Source organism: Natator depressus, chromosome 16 (genome assembly GCF_965152275.1).
Source record: "Natator depressus isolate rNatDep1 chromosome 16, rNatDep2.hap1, whole genome shotgun sequence".
NCBI classification, from domain to species: Eukaryota; Metazoa; Chordata; order Testudines; family Cheloniidae; genus Natator; species Natator depressus.
The window spans coordinates 19208947-19235082 of NC_134249.1; the positions used below are offsets into that span (position 1 = coordinate 19208947).

At 43.1% G+C, this 26136-nt stretch overlaps 1 protein-coding gene across 2 annotated transcripts in view; it reads left to right on the forward strand.

Annotated features, from left to right (window-relative positions):
- COL5A1 (collagen type V alpha 1 chain) overlaps positions 1–26136 on the forward strand; it is a 247193-nt gene that overhangs the window by 169755 nt on the left and 51302 nt on the right. For both annotated transcript variants that reach the window (XM_074973666.1, XM_074973665.1), the window contains exons 27-34: positions 1449–1502; positions 6625–6669; positions 8382–8435; positions 10574–10681; positions 11546–11599; positions 14589–14642; positions 24496–24540; positions 25598–25651. In XM_074973666.1, the coding sequence (XP_074829767.1) occupies positions 1449–1502; positions 6625–6669; positions 8382–8435; positions 10574–10681; positions 11546–11599; positions 14589–14642; positions 24496–24540; positions 25598–25651 (468 nt within the window). The remainder of the gene's footprint in view (positions 1–1448; positions 1503–6624; positions 6670–8381; positions 8436–10573; positions 10682–11545; positions 11600–14588; positions 14643–24495; positions 24541–25597; positions 25652–26136) is intronic.

Genomic DNA, 26136 nt, shown 5'->3' on the forward strand with positions numbered 1-26136 from the left:
GATGGAGAATCCATCACATGCCCAAGTAAGTTGTTAATGACCCTCCCTGTTCAAATTTGCATCTTATTTTTAGTCTACATTTGTCTAGCTTCAGCTTCCAACCAGTTTATTAGGGCATAAGCTTTCGTGAGCTACAGCTCACTTCATCGGATGTGAAGTGAGCTGTAGCTCACGAAAGCTTATGCTCTAATAAATTGGTTAGTCTCTAAGGTGCCACAAGTACTCCTTTTCTTTTTACGGATACAGACTAACGCGGCTGCTACTCTGAAAGCTTCCAACCAGTGGCTCTTCTTATAATGATGGCTCTATTCATAACAGTCCTAGAAATCAGAGACAAGCTAGACTTGTGATAGCATACAGTGCATCTCCTTGTACATGAAGGATTGGTCCACGTTGCACATGTGCTAATGTTTCGTGCAATTTAGGTTCACATGTGCCACATGATGGGGTTTCCGCTGCTTCCCTTGGGAGTTTATTCCACATGTTCTAGAAAAGATCTCATTGTCTGTAGTTTTCTGGATCTAGGGACCCTAGGCTCATAAGTCCCATTTTCAAAAGTGATGCAGGAACTTACAAGTCTAAATCTCATCGAAAGTCCTAAATCACTTTTCAAATGGGACTTAGGCCCCTAAGTTCCTTAGGCACTTTTGAACGTTTTACCCATTAAGTCTACATTTTCACTTTTTAATTTTATTCCATTGCTCCATAGGTGCTGGAACTAGAGGTGCTGGGGGTGCTGCAGCATGCCCTGGCTTGAAGTGGTTTCCATTATATACAGGGCTACAGTTTGGGTCAATGGCTGTCAGCACCCCCACTATACAAATTGTTGCAGCACCCTGCATTGCTCCTATTTTATTACTCTTGAAGCTAGAGCTAGTTGAGGGGGAAAAAGGGAAATTAAAATTTTCTGCAAATATTTCCCCTCCTTTTTTTCCAAAATTTTGGCTGTCTAAAGTTTTCAAATTTGACAATGCTGCACCTTGAATTTTGAAAAATTTGGACCGATTCTACAATTGGTTAGAAAAAGGCAAGAAAAGAATTGTGAACATTTCAACGATTTTTTTCTTTTTAAAAATTTCATCATGACTTCGAAATTCAACTTCAACCTGCTCTACCTGAAACTAAGCGGTGAAGTCACTTTTGCCATTGCAAATCATTAGCGGATCCTGTGTAGAAAACCTTTTCTTTGTAGCTAATTATTACAGCCGTCACACAGCTGGTGTCTCCTCTCTCTGTCTTCTGTCCTGTGCTCAGATCACAGACCACAGAGCAACATGATCTCTAAGTTAGGTTTCCATAGCCTCTTCTAAGCACAGCCAACCTCCCAAATGCCTTCTGTTCAGCCAGCCATGCGTTTTCCTGTGCAGTCCAGGACAGACAGTTTATCAAAAAGTTCCACCATTGCTGTATCTTAATGTTGTGGTGTTGTTGTTGTTTTTAAATCACAGGGTCCAACTGGACCTCAGGGCCCACTTGGATATCCAGGACCTCGTGGAGTCAAGGTAAGGAAGATGGGAAGGCAGGAACACACACCTATGTCTTTATTTCTGAGCTGAATTCTGTGTTTTGTGTTCGAGGTAGAGGAGGCCATCTTGGATCTCACTGAGTTTGACAGCAGCCCCTAAGAAGGAATTTCTTCTATTTACTCTTAGCACATCTTTCTCTGGCTTAAAAAGGGTTAGCAACTCTGGTTCTGTGTAAATGGAACTGGGGAATGGTCAGATAGAAGAGGAAGTGCTGCAACAGCACTGGAAGAAATCTAGGAGAACAGGTGTTGAATCAGTTAGTTGGTCAGAAACCTATAGGTATTACAGATGAGTCTAAAGGATACTCATCAGATTTACCACTAAATATGGATGTGATACCTATGGTAGATGTGTTATCAGTGAGCCTAGAAGAAACTTCGATAGCTCACTGGGGAGTGTAGCAGAAACACTGAAGCACTAGTAGTCAGTCATACTTACCATTGATCAATTCCTTTGGCCTGACCTATCAGCTCAGGCCTAGTAGAAATATAAAACTCTGCTGCTTTCTGGAAGAGCTTCAGATGGATTTTTATTCCCACGGAACATGGCACAGTTCCATCACTAGTTGGAAAACAAAACAAATCTCAGCCTGTACATGAAGATTTTAACAGGCTGTGACTGTTAATGAAACAAAATAGCCCAATATTAAAACAAAATACTGTGTCTGTGCGCTCAGAGTACTCTGGAATTGTGTTATTTGAAGCTGAGATTTCTCTGTCATGATATTTAAACTCACATCCCATTCTCTTTCACCGAATTGAATTGCAGTTCTTCAGCTCGCTCCTGATATCTGCAATATGTGTACATTGATAAGAAGGTAGTGGGTATTTCCCCCCTGCCACTCTGATTCATAATCCTGCATCAGAATCTGTTAACTCTGCCCCTGATCTATACAATGCTTCCCACACTCCTGTGAAACTGCAGGGGTCCATGCTTGTGGATATAGATACTGGAGCAGAGGCTAAAGATGAAGTGAAAACCGATTCAAACCCTCCATACATTTTTCCAGCAGCACAAAGCCACTCACTCTTACATTTCCAAAAATTTAACTAGATTTATTTAACCAAAGCATGTTTTCATCTCATGTCTTGCAGCACAGCAGATTGAGACTTAGTGGTCCATTAAGGAATGGTTTTCTATTATGCTTACTGCTAAAGTGGAACTGTTCCTCATTACAGTGATATAGAGAAAGTGTGTTGTCTGCACAATCCTTAGTGTTTACCAAAAATGTTTCGGTTCCCTCAATCAGTGTGCTATTAATTGAATAAAGCTTCAGTTCTGAGAATCAAAGAACAGTGTCTCTCCTTGGACTTGCCATCATAAATCATTAGATCTTGTCCATCTGATCAGAATTCTCTCCTGCTGTATGAATTCACTGCACTTGAAATTCATTTGTATTTTTTGCAGGCAGGAGAGGTTGGGGGAGGACATTAAATACATCTTGGGTAAAATTAAATTCATTTTTAAATAACTCTTTTTGTTGATATAAGAGTTACATTGCATAGTACAGCTATGAGATGTGTGTTCCCTGTGGTGAAATTCTGGCCTGCTTTTCCTGAGGGAAAATCAGTGTGCAGGAAGCTTCTTACTTTTTGCCCCAAGCAAGGCAAGACATGGGCCTAGCAATGCTTTGAATGACAGACAAAGGGACTTGGTCACGCCTTTGACGCCCTCGGCTACTATTAGCTGCAAGCACTAGGAGATGCAGCGGTAAGGCACGCTGCTGAATCTCCCACCTTCCACTCCTTAAACCATTCTGCCTTGACCTTCCATTGAGTCCCTGATACCCAGCTTCCCCCTTTCCGAGTGAGCCTCATGTGCTTAAGGGCAGAATGTGGCTCACAAAGTCTTCAAAACTCAGAATAGAACTTGCAGCCCCCAAGCCGCAAGAAACCACAGCAGCCAATTGAGAATTAGATCACAAAATCCATTAGTATTGAGTGTCTCACATATTGATACTCTCCAGTCTCTTGACAGACACACACAGCATGATCAATCCACTGCAGCTCAGTGAGTATGCCAGACCAAAGGCGAAATCGCAGTAATGATTTGCAGCTGCATATGGCCAGGCTTCCAGATTTCCTTATTGTCCAAGGGCATCTCCTCCTATGTCCTTCGGCCATCAGCGCGTGAGCAGCTAGACTCTGGCAGCTCTAAGCAGCCAAGGGTCAAATAGACAGAGAAGCGTGAAGCAGTTGCACCAGCTAGATCTAGGTGTAATGCAGGCATACACACTGCCATAGCATCTTAGGGCCTGTGCCCCATGTGACAACCACTAAAATAATCTGTTAAATAGCTAAAATAATCTATTAAAAAATTGAGGGCAAAGTTCCACCTTCTGATGCATGTGCAGGACAGTGAGAGGAAAGGGAGCAGGGTGGGTGCATCCACAGCAGAACTCTTCAATAAGGTTGCAACGCGAACCAAAAAGTGCATAGGCTAAATTCTCAGTTCATGCTCGGCTCTGTTGTGCCACATACACAGTGTGCAAGATCACATGCTTAACTCAGGCATCTGGGTAGGAGGGACAAGTAAAAGATGTACTTGAAACCCCCTCAATTAGATACTTAGATTGTAAGCTCCTTGGTGCAGAGACCATCTTTTTGGTTCTCTGTTTGTACAGCCCCTAGCACAGTGGGTCTTGGTCCATGACCAGGGCTTTTAGGTGCTACAATCAAATGATTAATAATAATACGTCATGTTCCTGACGTGTATACTTTGGACTCACTTTTCATTCTTTTCCCTCTCCTTTCCATTCTGTTCAATGCCCTAGTGTTGATTGATTTAAATATCCATACATAAATAAATCCAAAAAGTTTGGCAGGGTAAGAGATCTTGCTTCAAGGCATAAGCCAACTTCCTTAAGTGATAGAGGTTAGGAAGAAGTGTTCCTCAGGAGCAGGTTATTCCTTAACTGCCTATTTCAGGGTTTCCTTCACCTGCTTGTGAAGTAACTGGTACCGGCCACTGTTGAACACGTGATGCAGGGCTAGACAGACCACAGCTCTGATCCAGTATGACAGCTTCCTGTTCTCCAGTTTTCCTGTGCATTCTTCCTAGACAGTAGCCCCTCTCCCAGATGATCAGTCATCTCATTCCATAGTGCTGTTCAGCTTACCTCTGCTTACTCAGTAGAGGACCAGTGATTCAGAAAATAGGGGAGTTGCCCTGCATTCATATAATTTAGTGAATGTGGTACTGCATTAGTAATGGACAGGTATTCTCAGGCTTCATGCTTTCACATGCTGATTTTAGCTTTATATTCACTGCATTTTTTTCCGATCTCTTCCACCCCACCCCCCACTTTCCCAACTGTGTCGTGGATCTTGGTGTCAGCAGTGTTTCGATTAGATGTAATGGCTTGGGGACTGAGTAGAGGATAAAAGCAAACAAGGAGACAAGTCATAGAATCATAGAATATCTGGGTTGGAAGGGACCTCAGGAGGTTATCTAGTCCAACTCCCTGCTCAAAGCAGGGCCAAAGCAGGACCAATCCCAACTAAATCAATCAACAAGTCAACTCCAGGGGAAGGAGCATAGTGCTAGATAATACTTGACTGTGTCTCTTGAATCCCGAGACGAGTAATATTGTCAAGAAAATTACATCTTCTTCACCCTGTCCATTTAGTGCTAAGGATCTCAGCTGTTGGAGGCCGCCTGAAGTAGCAGAGTGCTTAGGAGTGTCCATTTAGTGTCATTTCACACAGCGGCAATCATAGGTTACACATTATGCTGCTTCAGATCCTAGTTGCGCTAAAGATTTATCCTGGTTTCAAAGCTGGCTGGGCTTTGGAGGGACGACTGCTGTGCTGAGTTATTCTATCAGGCTGGGAGCATAATGTGTTTTTACCACAAGAGGGCACTTGGCAAACTGAGTCTCACTCGAGAGCCCGCCAGCTGTAGCCCCTTGTAATGCCTTTCTCCAGAATCCTGACCATCCATAAACCGTATGAACATTAAGCATGAGTTAGAATGCTTCTGATCTGCCCTTGCCAGACATATACAGATGAATAGGTGGTTTAATAATGGTCCTGAACATTTTCATTTGACTGCCGTGGGGTTATGTCCATTCATACTTAGCTGAGGATCTGGCCCTCGGAAAACAATCGCTGCTGTTTAGTTTGAAGTCCCACCTCAAGCGGTGGATCAGTACGAAAGGGAGGAATCCTGGCCCCGTTGAAATAAATGAGTATTTTTCCGTTGACTTTCGAGGGTATGTCTGCACTGCAGCTGGGAGCCTGCTTTCCAGTGCAGATAGACAGAGGTGCAAGCTCTGCTCAAGTTAGCCGGCTAATAATAGCAGTGTAGCCAGGGATCGCATGAGTGGTGGCTTGGGCTAGCCACCCAAGTGTGCTGGGAGGGGTTGTTTTCAGACAGTTAGCCCAAGCTACTGCCTGTGCTACCCCCGGCTACACCTCTATTTTTAGTGCACTAGCTTGAGCGGAGCTAATGTGTGTCTGTCTACCCATGCTCGTAAGCGCGTTTCCAGCTGCCGTGTAGATGTTTCTTTGGGTCAAATTCATTCACCCCTACAGCCAATGCACAACAGAGGCGAGCATCGCACTAAAAAGGAGCCAGAAATCTGCAGACGCTTTGCGGGGTGAATGCTACAAAGTAATAAAGGAAGACGTTGGGAATGTGTGTTCACTATTTTTTCGAATTAATTCACTTCAGCAGTTGTCTGTACCCCTTTTGCACTTAGCTAAGATTCTGGTGCAAGTTTCCTATTTTAAAGTGATTTTTTTGGAAAACCTTTTCAGAAAGCAAACTTCCAATCATGAATGTTCTCCCTGGAAACTTGATTCCGACCGTTGCATTCATCTTATTGAGAAATGGACACATATCACATGTCCCTTCTATCCAATCAAATCAGCTCAAATTTCGAGTAGCAATGAGCAACAGACCAAAACCCCATTCAGCAAATAATTTTAAACCACCAGTACATTTAGGAAAATCACAACCCACACAAGGACAATTTGGCAGCAGAGAGAGTGAGGCAAAATTCACTGTTGTTAATGATTCACCCAGCTCTAGCTGTGTGTATGCTTTACCTTGTGCAGGTGTAACATTGTAACATGCCTCTGTATTTTTTCCTAAGGGGGCAGATGGAGTTCGTGGCTTGAAGGGCACTAAGGGTGAAAAGGTGAGTTACCCCGGTCCGTTGGAGAAAGGTTGCGTGTGTGTGCAGTTTTGCAGACCTGCTTTGCCAATGTAGGATCCAGTCCCGTGAGACATACATGTATGAATATTTCCACTGGTGAATGGAGCTGGACTGACAGTCCCAGAAACAGCTGCTCTCTATTTATTCACAGAGCAGGCTTAGCGTAGACATCCTCCACAGTGCTCAGCCAGCGTGTCTCAGCTCTGAGCTGGGAGTAACGGAGTCTCCATGACCTACTCAATCTTTGGCCTAACTCCTCGGGCCAGCCATTATTATTATAATTTAAATACCTTAGAAGGGAGGGGAGTCTGGTTTCATGTTGGATTTCCCCCTTACACTGGTAACTGAAGCACAATGCTTCCTAACTAATAGCAAACAAAAATCATTTCAATGAACATTTTAGCAGAAGTCCTTTGCCCAGGAGAAGCCTTCTGGTTTTTATTGTTAGCCAGGGGAAAATCCACTGACATAAATGGAATTCTTTGTGATTTACATCTGGGTAAGAAAGATCTGAATCTGGCCCAGGGAATACAGTGTATGGAATACACTGCCAAGACCAGCCATTGGAACAGCTTGTAAAATCTATTTTACAAAGGAGTTTGACAAAGTAGAATGTGCGTAGAAAAAATATAGATTATATTTCAGGGATACAGCTGTGGTCTCCCAAAGCAATATCAGGAGATGGAGATTTGCTCTGCTGTTCCAGTCCTCAGTATCCTCATGTTCCTTTTTCATACCTGATAGTCCATCAGCAGCAGAGCTGGCAATTAGAGGCAAGGAGTTAGCCACAGGGACCTTCCAGAATCCAAAGTTGTTTTTGGTTACAGTGTCTGTGTTTTAGTCTGTTCCTGGGTTTGCTCTAGGAGTTGATACAGTATCGATTTGAGCTCTGCAGTTAAACCATCTTGGCTGAAAGAAATATTACTACTGTCCTTGAGGTTTCATGGAAGGATGATGTAAAATGATCTCCGTGAAAATAAAACCCTGTTATTCTTCAAAATAATTTGTTGCCAGTACCGGTAAATTGCTGGTATTTATACCATCTGAGCAGATGCTCTCTACTGGGAGCCAAGGTGTGATTGGTTGGAGAATGCACCTTTGTAATTCCAGTGGGATTATAGTTGTCTGTTGACATGGTACTCCCAAAGGTAGGCTTTTTAGCACTTACAGCTTGGCTGAGTTGCATGGATATGTTGTTCTCACCATGAATCATTCTTACATTTTTATGAGTGCATTGAAGACCTCTAGAGCCCTCTAGAAGGGCACAGGTGATGTGCAATGTGCGGGGGGGGGGCGGGGGTAGTGGGCCCATCTTGCCGTCCCCCAGGTACAGAGATGCCCTGATGCAGCGGAAATACACAAGCATTGTGCACCCCCAGTTCCGAGTTTCACAGAGGCTGCCTTCATGCTGCCATGGAGGGAGAGGGAGGCAGTGACATGGTGGCCAAGGGAAGGAGTGTATCTGCCACTGCATGGATTCACTGGCCATTGCCCCTGCTGTGGAAGAGTGCATAAGCTGACCGTTCTGCTGCAGCAGCTGACCGGGGGGCTGCAATTGGTTCTTTCCCTCCCTCAGGACCCTGTTCAGCACTCACTACTCTTCCCCAAAGGTGCAGAATGTCACAGCTTATATTTGACCTGTGTTCCAGTATCCCCTTTGGACAATCAGCTGGTTTTCTCCTCCTGTTATTCAGGGTGAAGATGGCTTCCCTGGCTTCAAAGGTGACATGGGCATCAAGGGAGACCGGGTGAGTATTTGCTGATCTGGTGAGGTAGGCTGAATGCACCTTCCTCAGAGAGAGAGAGAGAGAGAGAGAGCAGATTTGGGAAAGGGTCCTTCACGCTGGCTCTGGCTGAAATCAGTCTCCTGTAATGAGGATGGTTCTTCAGGCATGTTAGCATTCCGTGATGATAATAATAGGGGGCGGGGCTTTGAAAGTCCCTCATAAGCACTAAATAACTGTGGTGTGGTGCCGTCATGAAATGCAGCTCTCTCTGGGTTGGAACACAATGGATGTTCTCTTGCAGCTTCAAGGGAGAGCGAGAAGGTTTTTCTTGTTGGTGTTTTCCTGATAAGTGCCTGGTATATAAAGATTCTGTCCCAGGGTGGAATACGTCAGAATTCATTTCACACCAGTATCCTGGAAAGGAGTGTCCTGCAGGCAGCAAACTCTTGCATCATCTTTGTAATGCTTACTCCTGTGTTCACTCATGAGATCTGCTCAGTGGAGAGCAGAAAGTTAGACTGGGTCATGATGAGGCTCTGCGCCCATTCTGTACATTCAGCTGCTATATAGGAACCCTGGCATCTCAGACTTGCTGGAATCAAGGAGGTTCTAAATCTCTCAATTCTTTATCCCCATATCAGAAGTAAAATTAAAGCTAGTGGTAACATAGAACCCAGTCTTGCAGCCCTGATGCCTGCGCATCCTGCAGGATCATTTATTTATTTCCAGTATCTCTTCCCCGCACATAATGTTACATCCTCTTTATTTGTTAAGCCGGATGTTGTTCCGTAGCACCGGAACAAAGTCTAAAGTCACCAGGCATGCACTTCAGTTGAAGTGAGAACAGGGCTATGAAAACCACCAAGGGTGCATTTTCATATTAGACACGTATCTTTAGCAGCAGGGCACATTGCCTGGCATCAAAAGCTTTTCAAATCATCATTCCAAACTAACACGGAGATTCAGACAGCAGCTGCATAGCACACCTGTGCAGGGATCTGCTAGCTATGAAATGGTTTTGTCAACATGCCACCCTCGGCGTTGTATGGATGGAGACGTTCTTGCCATTCCTTTCTGAACAATAAAGCACATCTTAGCTTGGTGTTTCATTAATAGATATTAGGCACTAGGTGAGAAGACCCAAGGGAGTGATAGACAACCGTAATTTGTGACATATTTAAAAAAAATCCTCTTTGTTTGATGACTTGTAAAAAATGCAAAGCAAATCCACCATCGCTCCTGGCATGTAAGAATACCTTGGAGCCATACCAAGGGCCCCATTCTGAACATCATCTTAAAGTCACTCTCCGTTGATCACTTGAAAGCTTTTCCGGCCCCACCTCCTTCTTTTCGTAGATGAAATGAACCTGGTGGCAGACCACGCTAAAAGGCTTGAATCTCACGATGATTATGCATACCCTTGCCAAACAGGTATCCGCCTGAGCCCTTCTCACCAAACATACAAGCCCTGCTGCCTGCTAGCAAGGTCCTTTGTTTGTTTTTTATGATAAATACCAAGCTGCTTGAAGATAAGGGCTACGTGAGAATTTTGCAGACAAATAGGGTGCCATCTCAGTTACTTGTGAGCAAAATATCAGGCTGCCTGTGTGTTTCCACTGTGAAAACTTCTATTGTAACCATGCACAATGCTAACTGCCAAGCCAGTTCCTGGCCTAATTTCCCAGTGATTTTCAGGCTGAGGCTTTCATACCAGTCTTTCTTCTGCAGTTTTTCAGGTCGGCCCTAAATTATAATATCTCCCAGGAGTTGCATGCATATAAACTCATGGTTTGGAGATCAGGAAGCCATAACAAGGGTTCATAGGAGCCAGAGCTAATGAAAGCTATTTCAGTGGAGGGGAGCTGGTATTAGAGAGGATAATTGGAGTGAAGGGAAAGATTGCTGTGCTGGGAAATAATAGCCAGGCTATGTGAGTGAAAGCAGCATGTCTGTTCTAATAACACTCTAACTTACTGCACAACAATCTTGTCTGAGCAGTGACTGGCTAAAGGTTTAACTTCTCCGCAAGTTGTTTTAGTGATGCCAGGGCGAGATGGAACATAGCTGTGTGTACGTTCCTGCCAGCCTCAGGTGATTTGCACTGGGACATGAGATTGCATGAGTGCCGTCTTCATCGTCACTTCCCTTTTGATTAACAGGGTGAGATTGGTCCTCCCGGCCCACGGGGTGAAGATGGGCCTGAAGGTCCTAAAGGTCGCGGAGGTCCTAATGGAGATCCAGGTCCTCTTGGTCCTTCGGGGGAAAAGGTAACAGTGCTAAAGCTGGAACTGTCCTTCAATGCCCAGTCAAAGCAGACAAGAATAGCCAGGGCCGGCCCAGTTTTACAGTGTGCTGCACCAAACTGTTTCCCCAGGATATTCTCTGGTGGATGGTGGGAGGGTTGATGATGGGGGAGTCTGGAGGTTGAGATGAGTCTTCTTTTTGGGCAGGGAAGTGAGGTGGATTTTTGGGGCGATCTATATTTTGTTTGAAGACATTGGGGTGTGGTGCTGTTTATTGGGGTGTGGTGCTGTTTGATATCTCTGGTACACACAGAAGCACTTGACCCAGAGGATACAGCCATGCTGCACTGGGTAGACTCGGGCATGTTCAGATGTCACCAGCTCTAGAGTCACTGCTTTAATTCAACACCATCAGAGTGGAGCTGGTTACAAGCTTTTGTCCAAAAAATGGGATTTTGTTGCAAACAAAGCTATGGTTTTAGAAGAAAATGTTGAGTTTGTGGTTGAAATCCCCCAGTTTTGAAAATATTAAGGGTTATGGCAGGTATTCTGTGTAAAACCCCCTTTTTTTTTTTTTGTTGCAATTTTTTCACATAAAAAAAAAAGATTTCCTGACCTGCTGTATGTGAGAGAGAGGAATCAAACAGAAGGCTTCTCCCAGCAGAGAAGGGGCTTTTGACAGTGCCACTGCTTCTTAAGTATCTTTGGCTTCATGGTATTCATGTGGTCTGATCTCACGTCTGAACTACTATGAAGCTTAGTGTGTTTCCTTCTGCATAATGCAAACCTTTATTGAATCTACCTATACAATCCAGATTACCATTGAAGATGGTGTGGTGAAACAGTCACAAAATACACACTACATTCTGTTTTTTAATTATATTACAGGGAAAACTCGGAGTTCCAGGGCTCCCAGGTTACCCAGGAAGGCAAGGTCCGAAGGTAATTTTTTATTTTACTGTTTTTAAACTCATCTCCAGGAAGCATGGCAGATATCGTCCATGAGAAGTTGCAGGAAATGGGCTGAACTCAGCTTTCTGTTTTATCACTATAAACCTACAAGGCCAGAACTTCAGCTGGTGTATCAGTATAGCACCATTGATTCAACCAGTGGAGGATGTCATCCAAAGCAGTGGCTCTCAACCTTTCCAGACTACTGTATCCCCTTCAGGAGTCTGATTTGTCTTCACCTCACTTAAAAACTTACAAAATCAGACATAAAAATACAAAAGTGTCATAGCACACTATTACTGAAAAACTGCCTACTTTCTCATTTTAACATATAATTATACAATAAATCAATTGGAATATAAATATTGTATTTACATTTCAGTGTATAGTATATAGAGCAGTATAAACAAGTTGTTGTCTATATGAAATTTTAGTTTGTAGTGACTTCACTAGCGCTTTTTATTGTTGCCTGTTGTAAAACTAGGCAAATGTCTAGATGAGTTGATGTACCCCCGGAAGACCTCTCGGTACCCCCAGGGGTTCACGTACCCCGGGTTGAGAACCACTGATCCAGAGTATTTAACCAAGTATGAAGTCAGTAGAGGCTGTTTACGTGAGTAAAATGAATGGCCCCACGCCCTACAGGTCTGATTCTCCATTGCCTTGTGTAGTCAATTACACCTGTATAAAATGAGTGCAAATCAGATCACTTTGCTTGGGTTAAATGGCCACACAAAATGTAAGGCAATAGAAAGTCAGGTTTTGCCATGTATATTTAACTCTTTAATGCACAGCCTTCCTCAGGTTTTAGAGAATAATGTAGACCATCTAACAAATGCTTGAAATTGGTACCTCATATGTGGGAGAAATTTACAAACATGAAAAAAGAGGGACAGATTCTCACCTGGTGTAGCTTACATTATTGATTCTGATGTTTCTTTAGTGTCGGTTAATGTAGGGGGCAAAGCATTTGGGAGAGAGGATTGGAAAATGAAAAGATTGTGGGCCCCCACCCTGTAGGACTTTGCAGGAACCCTTTGATATATAGAAATCAACAAAGTGCATGCGCACTTTTAGGCTTGTAATAATAAAAAAAAACTTAGCCCCCACGTTATGCTTTATGTCTTCAAAGCTCTGAACTACTGTTAACTAATTAATTAAGGAGAATAACTAATGAGGTGAAGTCTCCTTGAAATTAAAATAAAAGTGCCATTTGCAGAATTGCAGGCATCCTCTGTATCTCATCTACACGCCCACCTTCATTTGGGCTGGTGTCAAATGTTCTTTTTAAAATTAAAACCGAGAGTTCTGCTACATAGAATAAAAGCTGCAGCCTGGTTTTATCATCCCCGGAGGCTTTGGGAACTTACGTTTTTGTTAACATTAATTTTTCCCTAAGAATCATATTTTATTATTCATGTTAATTGCTTGAAAAACCAGGCTTGCTTGACACTGGAGACATAATTAACCACAAAAGATTGTTTCCTGTTTTTGTTTTTTAATTTGCATTTTGTGTTTGTGTTTGTTTGTGGGGTTTTGTTTTTTTTTTGTTGGTTTTTGCATGTCTGTTAACACATATTTGAAAACTAGCAACAACAGCTACTCTCTATACAGTTGCATTGGAAAAGGAAAGATTAGGGGTAACATTTTTCAGTGAGCCTGAGACCTATTTTCAAAAGTGATGTAGGCAAGTAGAGACAAATTTTTGGTTGTATTGAGGCACTTAAAGATACAGATAGATGCCTAGTGAGATTTTGAAATGTGAGTAAGCAGGTTAGGTACCCAATGGAAGTTTTGCACCTAAGCACCTTAGGTGCTTTCGAAAATACCACTAGGCATCTCGAGACACGTAAATGCCTTTGAAAATTGGCCCTTCAGAACGCAAGTCCTGCTGGCTTTGAATCAGATGTAGGCTCCTAAATGCCTGAGTCACTTTTGAAAATGGGGCCTAGGCTCGCAAGTCACTGAAGTGCTTTAAAAATGGTTGACCTAGGTGATCACTATTGTTGTACCCTGCAACGGTGTCGTTCTGGGTAAGGAACATTGGACCAACTCATTAGAAAACATGCTCCACTTCTTAACCATATTAAGCCAATGTGCAGTATTGTCCCCTATTCATGTCCCTTCTTTATATACCGAGGGCCACATTCTGGCTGGCGTGTAAGCACAAGAACATATCTGTAAACCCACAGGGGGCTGAGGGAGGAGTATGGATATGAGCTTTCCTACCAGGGGCATGGTCTCAAGTGGGTGGCCCAGCCATTTGTCACTCAAGCCCAGCCGAATCTGAGCCTGTGTAACTGCAGAAGCCCATGTCCATGTGGTTGTGGATCAGGAGCTCGTGGCTGAAGAGCGGGTAGCTCTTGGCCCGTCTGCAGAATGCCATGGCTGGCAAGGAGCAGAGCAGTCTCGCCGGCCCCACCACTTCCTCTACTCAGCCCCACAATTTTCTCCTGGCCCCAGGCAATTTTAGCGACAGCCAAGCCCCATGCAGGTGCCAGCCAGCCCCTTTGCCCTGGCTTAACCCATTCCTTCCTAGGGCTGTGGGGATCACCTCCTGCACTGCCCAGCCAGCCCCCAGGCACCACTTCCCGCAGCTCCCATTGGCCGGGAACAGCAAACCACAGCCACTGGGAGCTGCGGGTGGCCATGCCTGCAGACCATCAATGTAAACAAACTTTGTTGGTGGGGTTGCCCACCACTGATCTAACCCCAATGTAAACACAGTTACTGATCATACAGGGCCCAATCTGAACCCCACTGAAATAAGTGGAACTCCCTTTAACATCAATGGACTTTGGATCAGGGTGCAGTGCAAGCTACCGAGGGCCACATGCTTATCTGGCATAAATCTGCATAGTCCCATCATAATCAATGGAGCTACACCAGATTACACCAGACAGGGATCTGGCCCTCATTCTAAAATAGTAGACCAGAACAGTGCCAATTTCAGCTCATTCTCTTGTTTATTTCCCCCCAGGGTTCAATTGGATTCCCAGGATTCCCAGGAGCCAACGGAGAGAAGGGTGGAAGGGTAAGAACCATTTTGTCTGGCTGCTTTGCTGATTTTCACACAAAACCCAATGAACTTGGAGATAAACCCTTGAAGTGATTATTCCAATCAACAATGCTATAGAGCAAAGAGCATGAGAAAATACAGTATCCGTGAATGAGCTCACAGGATCAGAGCTGGAGGACGAGCAGAAAATGAAATCCAGATATCTGCTAAATAACGTAGCATCGAAAAGGTCTAAAGTCATTAATGAAAGCCAGATTAATCTTTGTCAGCTCAGACGGGGCCATTGCATTGTCCAGTTTGGGAGTTTTCAGTAAAAAAAGAAAAGACAAGACTCCAGTCTCTTAGCCACCCAACGTCCTCAGACATAATCCCCTTTTATTCCATTTCCATGCCACTAACAGGACTTGTCTGGCACAACAAACCAGCTGCCTAGGAAATTTACATGGTCTAAATGTTAAGCAAGATCGTTCCTTACATATTCACATGCATTAGCCCAGTCCAGTGCAATCAGAGCCTTCTCTGTCTCATGCCCCCTCAATCCTGGCAATGAAGTCCCCTTTGGTCACAACTGATCATAAATGTGATGTCATAGCAGGACAAATCCTGGGCTAAATTCAGTGCTGCTGTAATTCCATGGACTCCAGGGGAGTTGTGCCTGCTTTCACCAGGGCTGACTTTGGCCTATTCTATGCTCCATCGTGAAAGGCTTGTGCCGTTCAGAATCTCCAGGCTCACCTGGTAGAGAAGTCTGGCAAGTGAAAACTGGCCCTTCTGAATGGACTTTGTTGTTGTTCACGTAGCCGAAGTTGCATAACTTAGATGGACCCCCCCCCGCCCCCCCGTAGACCAGGGCCAAGAGACCTGCACGCACACAGGGAAATACTGTCACACTGAAAGCTGATCAATTTATGTGAAGAGGAGGTTACCCTCTCTGTAGTCACAAGAAGCTCACCTGTCCATGACAAACCAAAGAACACCCTCTTCTCTCTCACCTGTTCAGTCTAACGGATGGAAGCCCCTGTGAAGACATCAAAATTGACTCTGGGAACATCAGGCTCTGAAAGTAGAGAAAGGATCTTGAGTTCAGCTATTGAGAGAGATGGATTCCAGTAACAGGGCAACTAACAGTGCAGACAGCAGCTTGTCAATTAAATGCTGGATATTTCTCCCTCAGGATAGTCCAAGAGCTTTTTCTGAATCTTGATCCTTCCCACACCATGAAATGCTGCTTTGGGCATGAGGAACTTTTTAGTTAACAGTAATGATTAGAGATGGGTGAATCTGTTCCGATGCAGTATGGACCACCAGGAGCCTAACTTTAGGTTCAAAATTCAGAGTTGAAAGGTTTTGTTAAATGTGTTTTTAATTTTCCAGTGCCTCTGCACTTCCTGATTCCTGTGTGGGAGCTGGTGTTATTATTTATCATTTATATTTTCATAAAGCCCAAAGGCATTGATCCCAGCTAGAACCCCCTTGTGCTAGGTGCGGTACAAATGCTTACACTCTTATTTGTAAACAGAAATGCCACATGGCCCAAACAGAAATGGGAAGCACTGGAAAGCTGATCAAGGAGCCCATTTCTCAATCTGATTATGCAGAAGAGGTGTTCAGTGGTTCAGATAAGCTTCTGGAGCTAGATCAGTTAGACTGGCTTGAATCTGGAGCAACTCTAATAAAATCTTCCCTTTACTCAATGGACCTATCTCAGATTTACAACTCAGCAAATGAGCTCAAAATCAGATCCTTAAAATGTGGGTGTCTCACCTGCAAACTTAGATTTCTAAGCCTGTAGATATTTGCCCATCACTTGTAATGAAGGACTATCAGGGCACTGGCCAACTAACATAAAGGGTCTATTTCATGCAAAACAAACTTGGGTTAGATGATTCAAAGAACAAGTAGAAAGTCATTTTGTGCACCGGATCTGTCACAGTGAAGAAGGGCAGGGGCGGGGGAGAGGGGACGTTTAGGAAAGTGAGTAGCATTACTTTCCTTTTTATTCTCATTTAAATACAAATTACTTTTAACAGGCATGTTGGATGGGAGTGCAGAGAATATAAATTACTTTGCACAGCATTAATACTGTGCCACCTAATTTTAGTTTATATCTTTGAGGAATTTTTTTATTCTTTTCTTCCACTGAGTAATTTTCATCTGATTGCGAACTACAAATATGTCTCCTTTTCCCTCCCACCCCTCTTTGGCAGGGACTCAGTTGCTGAGCCACGCGGCTGCACTGGGATGGAGGGAGGCGTGAATAAGGTAGCTCTCACGACAGGCGAGTCTCAGTCGGCATGGCCCTGTAATTACCAAGCCACCTATCTGAAATGCAAAAAGAAAATCCCAGGGCCAGAATCTTGACCTGGTGTAAACTGACACACCAGCATTGTAGTTGCGGGAAGCCAAGCCTGTTTACACCAGCTGAGGATCTGGGCCCCCTTAGTTTCATTTGCTAATTTTATTCCATCAGGAGTTACAATGGGACTGCTGGGTTCACAAACCTTTTGATGTCCCTTTTTTAATGCAATGTGGAGTTGGAGCAAGCAGGCAGTGCAATCACCACCCAATTATCTCCAGCACTCTGATAATTCTTTCGGTTTAGACAGAGCTGAAGGATTTTTTTTTCTCAGTGCTCCAGAAATGATCATAGAATCATAGAATATCAGGGTTGGAAAGGACTTCAGGAGGTCATCTAGTCCAACCCCCTGCTCAAGGCAGGACCAATCCTCAACTAAATCATCCCATCCAGAGCTTTATCAAGCCTGACCTTTAAAACTCCTAAGGAAGGAGATTCCACCACCTCCCTAGGTAACCCAGTGCTTCACCACCCTCCTAGTGAAAAAGTTTTCCCTAATATCCAACCTAAACCTCCCCCACTGCAACTTGAGACCATCACTCCTCGTTCTGTCATCTGCTTCCACTGAGAACAGCCTAGATCCATCCTCTTTGGAACCCCCTTTCAGGTAGTTGAAGGCTACTACCACATCCCCCCTCATTCTTCTCTTCTGCAGACTAAATAATCCTGGTTCCCTCAGCCTCTCCTCATAAGTCATGTGCCCCAGCCCCTTAATCATTTTTGTTGCCCTCCGCTGGACTCTTTCCAATTTTTCCACATCCTCCTTGTAGTGTGGGGCCCAAAACGGGACACAGTACTCCAGATGAGACCTCACCAATACCAAATAGAGGGGAATGATGATGTCCCTCAATCTGCTGGCAATGCTTCTACTTATACAGTCCAAAATGCTGTTAGCCTTCTTGGCAACAAGGGCACACTATTGACTCATATCCAGCTTCTTGTCCACTGTAACCCCTAGGTCCTTTTCTGCAGAACTGCTGCCTAGCCACCCGGTCCCTAGTCTGTAGCGGTGCATGGGATTCTTCCATCCTAAATTCAGGACTCTGCACTTGTCCTTCTTGAATCTCGTCAGATTTCTTGTGGCCCAATCCTCTAATTTGTCTAGATCCCTCTGTATCCTATCCTTACCCTCCAGCATATCTACCACTCCTCCCAGTTTAGTGTCATCTGCAAACTTGCTGAGGGTGCAATCCACGCCATCCTCCAGATCGTTAATGAAGATATTGAACAAAACCGGCCCCAGGACTGACCCTTGGGGCACTCCACTTGATACCGGCTGCCAACTAGACATGGAGCCATTGATCACTACCCATTGAGCCCAACGATCTAGCCAGCTTTCTATCTAGCCAGCCCATACTTCTTTAACTTGCTGGCAAGAATACTGTGGGAGATCGTATCAAAAGCTTTGCTGAAGTCAAGGAATAACACGTCCACTGCTCTCCCCTCATCCACAGAGCTCCACCATGATATCCAGCTCCGCCATTTTTGCATTACTGTCAAATTGGATGAGCTCTTTCAAAAGGCGGAAAGACATATGATGGTTCAGGTTGAAATCTGACCACATAAACACTGAAAGGGCCAAGGAAGGAGTAGCCAGGAGGGGAGAGCTAAATTCTCCTGACTCATTGTCCAGGAAAAGGAACAAAGTAATGTGCAAAACTGAGACATGTTTAAAAAAAGGTTGTGGTTTCTGCTCTGAAAAGTGATTATTTCCCAATGATATTGTGCAACTCCTTGTTTGTTGTCCCAGCAAGTCCAGATCTAATCTGTTCAATTTACACGTTAAAAAAAGAGATGGCTTCTGTAGTTGAAACTCCACATGGCATGGGAAAGTTAAGCTACGATCAACCCGTAATAAGATTTTGCGCTTGAAACTTTGCTAACAAATCTGATATGGATACCTTTCCATGGCTAGTTGGCTCTATGGGGCAGACAGCAGTAAAAAGTGTAGCTAGGACTCTGAAGAGAGAAGGGGTGAATACTATATGCAGGAAAGCCAGCCCAAGGCCTATGGCCACATAAGCCTTCAAGAAGCATTTAAATGGAACTTAAATGGTTTGTAGGCTTCATACTGGGATGAATTCCACTTACTGGGATCAACTGTTAAATAAGAAGATGCTGTTTTTATATGGTCACTTTTTTGGCTGTATCACCACTCCATCTATTTGCCCTGCATGCCGTTTGTCCTTTTAAACCATCTTTACAAACGGTTCAGCAGGTAAAGCTAGTTCTACCCCTTAGCGTGTGTATGTATATGGAGGAGTGCAGCACTTGTTGACAAATCTGTTCTTTATATGAAGCAGCCGAATGTACATCCAGAACGCCTGGGTTCCTCAAAATTACAGCTGGAAGCAATTGTGAAACACTGATGAAAATTTTCATGGGTTTTGGTGTTTTTCAATCAGCTTGACTGAAAATAATCCGCTCCCAAGGAAGATGTTGGTTTATGGATTAAAATAACAACAGAACATGGCGTACATGAAATCAAATCTGGGAGTACTGCTCTAAGAAAGCATCTTTGGTAAAATATATTCAGTCTTTGCTGGGCTCAATGATGATATTATAGCTTCCCTGAACCCTGTGTGGTTGAAGAAAGAGTCCCAGCACCAGTGACAAGGGAATATCAGTGTAAATGACAGATTTCCTTTTCTATTAGGCCGTTGCATTTGGGTGTAGCTCACAAGTAAATTGGAAGAAATCCAAATTGAATTTGTATTTGATTTTCATGATTTTCTATTTATTTATTATTTGTATTTGCCTCTGGCAACTATCTATGGTATTTTCATCATCCAGGGACTGACCTAGTCTTTCCAACACTCATTATTTAAGCTACCCAAAGGCTCCCTGAGTCATTTAAAAAAAAAACAAAAAGAAAAAACAAAACATGAAACATATAAGCACCAACGGCAGAACCTGCATACCTCTCTGACCTCCATTACTGACCGCTGAATTCCAATGCTGTTGAAAACATACAGATTTGTGAATGCTTTCAACCCTTGAGAGACCTCTCCTAACTGTTTAAACTACACAACAGTACCATGAAACTTCAGAAAAAAGAACCTTTGGCGTCTTATGAATTTCTTTAGCTCTAGAATGTTGAATATATTGATAGTTTTGACAAGTGCATATAGCAGGCAGCATGCTCATTAGACAGTAGCTTCATCTAAGTTCTGTTTTGTATGGCAGATACATTTCCTTTGAGCTTCAGTAAGAAGCAATGTTTCAGAGAGGTCGAGGTCAAACCCACTGAATAATGATGCGCAATTGCACTACTAATCAGTTTAGCAAACGGGGCCTAAATCCATCTCGTTTGGGAAAGACCTTGAGCTGATTTTGTCAAAGGGAGGCTGCCTCGTTATTCAAGAAGAAAGACTGGCATTTCTAAGAGGGCAATCACAGGGACTAAAACATACACAGTAGCATTTATTTGTGTATCCGTCCTTCCCAATGGACCAAACGGATTTGGAACCAATCGCACTCAGAACAAATGAAAAATCATCAATGCCTCTTAAGAAAAAAAGTCACATTAGTCAACAGGTCCATGTGCTCCACCAGTGATTTAGCCTGGAAACCCCAGGTGTTCCTTTCTGGTACTCCCCTCCCTACAGCTTCCTCTCAGCTGCCCCCTGACTCTTCTATTCCTCTGACAGCACCCCCCCCACCCCGCCCCCAGCACTCTCCTCATTCAAATCACTGCTTCCTTGGTACCCAAAAGAAACGAGTTTAGAATAATCACAACAGACAAGCAAACAACCTTCTAAGATACCTGGATTTCTCAGGGTAGCCTGGTTTCTAGCCTTGAGTTAGAGACTATTTCAGCCGGTATTGAGAAAAAAGATGGCTTTTGTGGTTTGGGAGATCTGGGTTCGATACCTGTCTCTGCCACAGACTTCCTCTGTGACATTGGGCAAGTCATTTTTAAACTCTTCATGCCTCATTTTCCCCATCCATAAAATGGGAATAATAATGCTGCCTTTTCCCCCAGCCTTGTCTGTTTGGATTGTAATCTCACTGGGGCCGTGAATGTCTCTGACTCTGTGCGTGTACAGCATCTAGCACAATCTCGGCTGTAGTTTTTAGGGGATACCACAAATCATAAATATTAACAATACACAGATTGGAAGAGCTTGGGGCTGGCACGCTCTTTATTACTGTTCAGGTTACAGCCAGGTCCTGTGTTCACTCCTGTACTAAACAATAAATTATAAATGGTACAAATAAATACATTTATTAATATCTTGGTTGGTGTGGAGAGAAGCACAGATGTTTCAATGAGGGCTTGTTTCTACAAATGTGCTCTGAGTTTGGATTTCAGTTGTCTTGGTGGCTGCAAACCTCTATTCAAGTGATGCATCCTGACTCGGGATTAGACTCATTGTTTCAACTTGGCCACCAAAGGGTGGTATTTTTCATAAGCACTGAAAACAGTTGTCTCCTATTCCCATTGAAAGCCAGTAGAAGTTGATTCAATGACTCCCTTAGGCAGTGTGAAAATCTCACCATAAATCCATATTTAGACACCCAACTAAGTGGCTTGATTTATGGGGCTGGCTGGAAAACAACAATTCTGTTTGTGCAGAACATGTTGAGGTTTCTGGATTTGTTTTTGTTTTGATGTAGAATGAAATTAAGACATTTTAAAATATTTGGCAAGAAAGTTGTGCTCCCGGATAGCTAATAGCTTAGTGGTTAGAGTATGCACCTGCGAGGTAGGAGATCTATGGTTCAAACTCCTATTTGCTTGATTTGGAGCAGGGACTTAAATCTGAGTCTTTCACCTCCTGACTGAGTTCCCTAACCACCAGGCTATTGCGGTCTCTCTCTTGGACCAGAAATTCCATCCTGGACCTGAGAAATCTTCTCAATGAAAGTTCACTTGAAACTGTTACGTTTCGGGGGAAAGTTCGGTTTCAACAAAAAGAAGTTTAATCGGCAAATTTCCATCCACCTTTGCCAATTTTCAGTCAGTGAGTTCCCACAGCGCTCAGTAGGAGAACAAGAAGTCCTAGCAGATTATCCTCATCCAATGGGTGCTGTAGGTCCTCAGCTCTTCTGAAACCCATGTCTAAAGGTGCCTAAATAATAATCTTGTCCTAGGTGGATTGCTTTGGGCATACATATTTGAAAAACTTGGCCAGTGTGCCTTTACAGTGCTATATAAATTATTAGTAATAGCAATACACAGTGCTGTATAAATGATTAGCAATAGTGAAAAGCAGTGCAAAAATTGTTTATAACTTCAACAGTTTTAACAAAGGATCGTATGGGATAGGCGGCAGTGGGGATGTATGTACCCACTTACACCATGTCTGAATTTAGCCCACTATATTTAAAGAGAAGCCAGACAGGAAATTTCTTCATTTTTGTTGTTGTTGTTGAAGTGTTACCGTGATGATCATTCCAGGAAAAGTGAATTCATGACAAGCAGAATACGACACGGCTCATTTTAGTAGACTTAAAAACAAGCTGACTCCAAACATGCTCTAGCACCTGTTTTGATGGTTAATAAATGCCAAATAAATGAAGTCAAGATGGTGGAATTTGGGCTGAAAACCTCAAGTAGGAATGTAAGCACCTATAATGCCACCATGGGAGATATGTCACTCATTCTCTTCCTTCTGAATCTTATGCCCAGATATAATATTGGACCAAAATAAGAACATTCAACCCACTGCTGTTTTGTTGATACCTTGACATTAGACAGAACATTGATTTCAGAGAGAAAGAACAAGGCCACCAGTTTTCTTCTAGGCACATGGTAATGGAGTTTAATATGATGTTAGATTTAGGACCCAGCCATCTCTGTCTTTTTCCTGTCAGATTTAATCATAGTCTCCTGTTGCAGGAAACTGAGTTCATCTGTCAGCTCTCATAACCCGGCTGCTGTGTCAGTGCTGCACAAACAGTGCCTTAAATGACTTATTTAGCACCAAGTCTGCAAAGATGGAGCAAGGCGTGTAAACATGTGGGGTAGCTTAATTGGCTTGTGTTGCATAAAATCATTGCCTCGGTCAGGGTTCCAGCACTGCAGCTGTCATTTCTAAATATTTAACTACGCAAGTCTTACCAACATGCACTTAAATCAACCTGTAGTCTTCATGCATCTGTACAATCCAGCCCACCATTGTTTAGTATTGCCTGGCGGAACTACAAGCTTTCCAGGTGCAATGCAGTAGATGCAAAGGGAAAAGAGGAGATCAGCAAAATAGTGAAATAGCTGCTGTAAGTAATTAAGTTTATTCTTTAACTTTGTTTATTTGCTATTTCATGAAAGGGACTGGCTGGTGCAAGAACCTGGTAATAGGATACTGTATTTTTCACTGCTAGGTCACCCATTCATATCTAGTCCAACAGTTATTTCCACCTGGTGACTGTTCACTGGAGTGAGATGCATTGGTGGGACAGAAGTCAGTCCTTCTTGGACAGATGACTGCAGCTGGTACTAACTGGCATTGCAGTTGGTAAAGAGACCAAACACTTAAATAGGCCTGGAGAATAAACTGTCCCCTGTCCTCTGAAGGTGGTCTCATCAGGTCAGGATATAGACTCATTAGCTGGGCATTTAACTACTGTTCCCTATGTTCTGCCAGAATCCTTTTTAGGGGCCTGATTCAAAGTGGATTCACTTTGACATCAGTGCCCTAGAGAAAGGGGAGATACAGCTAGAGCTGGCTGCACTTTGTTTCATGGACAAATGCCCTTTTTTAATGACTTTTTTCATTTAAAAGATTGTCAACATTTTTCATTTTTTTGAACGAAAAAGTGCCTTTTTTCATCAACAGTGTTACCTAAGCGTGTTAGAAATGTTTTGATTGGTAGATTTAAAAAGTTTTATAACTATTTTGATAACATTTGCAATATTTAAAAGCAAAAAGAAGCAAAAAATTGATGAAAAGCAAATTTTGAAAATTCCAATTGGAACCTTTGAAACAATCCTAAATCAACCCATTTCAAATGCTTTGAAATGAAAACAGCTTTCAGATGTCAACATGTTTTTGTAGAAATGGGTTTACATTTCTTTGACCAGCTCTAGAAATAGCTGTTCCTCTGGATTTACCTGTTTGTTATGTCATTGTAAGCATGTGAAGAAAGACTCTCATGCAGGAGAAATTTTTTTAAAAAAATCCTGTATCCCTCTGTGAAAGATAATACCCCCCCCCCCCCCCCGTGCAGCAGAATAGATTAGAGAGGAGAAAAACAGATGTTCTACCCGCCAGTTCCAATTATCATGTCAAGTTTCATCAGAGCATTCACATTACAATCTAGCCTGTTCAAACATCACAAAAGGCAAATAAATGTAATTTGAGGTTTCAGACTGCGTGACCCTTTTTTTCCTTTTATCAAAAAACAAAAATCAGAAGGAAAGTGCGTCTCAGAAGCTGCTGGGGCCCATCTTCTGCTTGTTTCCTGTTCAGTGTGTTCACTCCGTGCAAGCTCGGCCATTGAATGAATGCTGCAGCACAGCCATAAATGTTGTGTAGTTGGTTACAGACTTCTTCTCTTTGATTCCAGGGTACGCCTGGCAAACCAGGTCCAAGGGGGCAACGAGGTCCAACGGTAATCATGCATTTTTCCTAAAAATACCTTTCAAAGGCATGTTTCTAAGACTATAAATGTGGGTGGAAGAATTAGATAGGTGCCCTAATCCTAGTGAAAACCATTAGGAGTTAGGCACCTTTGTGTCTAGAAATCTCCCCATAGTGGAAGACCCAAGCCAAAACCTGCAACTGGGGGTGTTTAGAAATATAAATCTAGATCTGAATTTTGCAAACTGCTTCCTGTCCATAGGAAAGGCCAACCAAAACCAAACCCTTTAGATTTTAGGAAAGTTTGAAACCCAGGTATCCAAATGTGGCTCATCTCCACTTAAAAATATGAAACATACACTGTGACTAGATCCTGAACTGATGTTAATCAGTGGGTGAAATCCTGGCTCTCTGGAAGTCAATGGGAGTTTTGCCATTTACTTCGATGGAGTCAGCCTTTCATCCAGTGTCTTGAGTGGACATGTGTTGATTGTATAGGCTGAGGATATGAACAAGCTTAATTCCCGCCTTGATTTTTTCTAGGGTGTCTGTCAAATGGAGATGGGCCAGAATTGCAATATTTTTAGCCTAATTCCTCTCTTTTTCCTTTCCCTCACCTCCCATGAACATTGATGGTTTGGGTAGAATGGAACCCAGATCCAAACCATTATAGCGAGTGTATGTAACTGAAATCTTCTGACCCAAACCCTGCACGTTTTACACATGTGAGCCATTGCATTGAAGTCTATAGAACTATTCCTGTGAATAAAGTGAGCAGGATTTGGCTCTTTAGTTGATTTCGATGGTTTGGGGGTAGTGGAACCTCGGCCTGGCTTTTGCTTTGGTAAATTGACTAACTGAGATTTTACCAAAGTCAGATCTGGTTTCCTTGGCCCATGCTAAGGTTTCTATCTAGCAAAGTATTTGAGCTCATGAGTCGTCCCATTGATTTCAGTGGGACTACTCATTGTCTTAAAGTTACTCATGTGCTTCCCTTCTATGCTAGATCAGGGCCTGAGAATCAAAATATCACTTGTGCAGCAGGAAGTGCTGGAACGTTAGGTGACTTGTTCATTTGTCTTTTTAAGGGTCCACGTGGTGAAAGAGGTCCGAGGGGCAGCACTGGAAAGCCTGGCCCTAAGGTAGGTTTTAGGAGACTTTGAGTGTAATTGAAAATATAATTGTGTTTTAAGAAATAGCCGTGGATAAAATTTCTGGTCCCATACTATCCATATTCCTTTCCTCCTGAGAAAATGTTCCACTAAGAAAGTCTAGAGTAACTAACAATCATGACCCAACCAAATGTCTCCTGGTCAGAGACTATGAGCCGGGAATCCTGGGTTCTATTCCCAGCACTGCCACTGACCCAAAAATGTGACCTTGGGCAAGTCACGTAAATTGCCTTCGTTTCTCCAGCTGTAAATGGGATGATAATACTCACCTGCCTCACAGGGTTATAGGAAGACTTAATTAATTTGTGTTATTAACTCATGTTGAAATTATTTGCGAGAAGGCTAAATAGAAGTGCTATGTAGTATTATTACTTAATGCTTCTTTTCATAATAAGCAGAATTTGTCAGCTATTCACTTCGTTATTATCTGATAAAAATTCTTCAAAAAACAACAC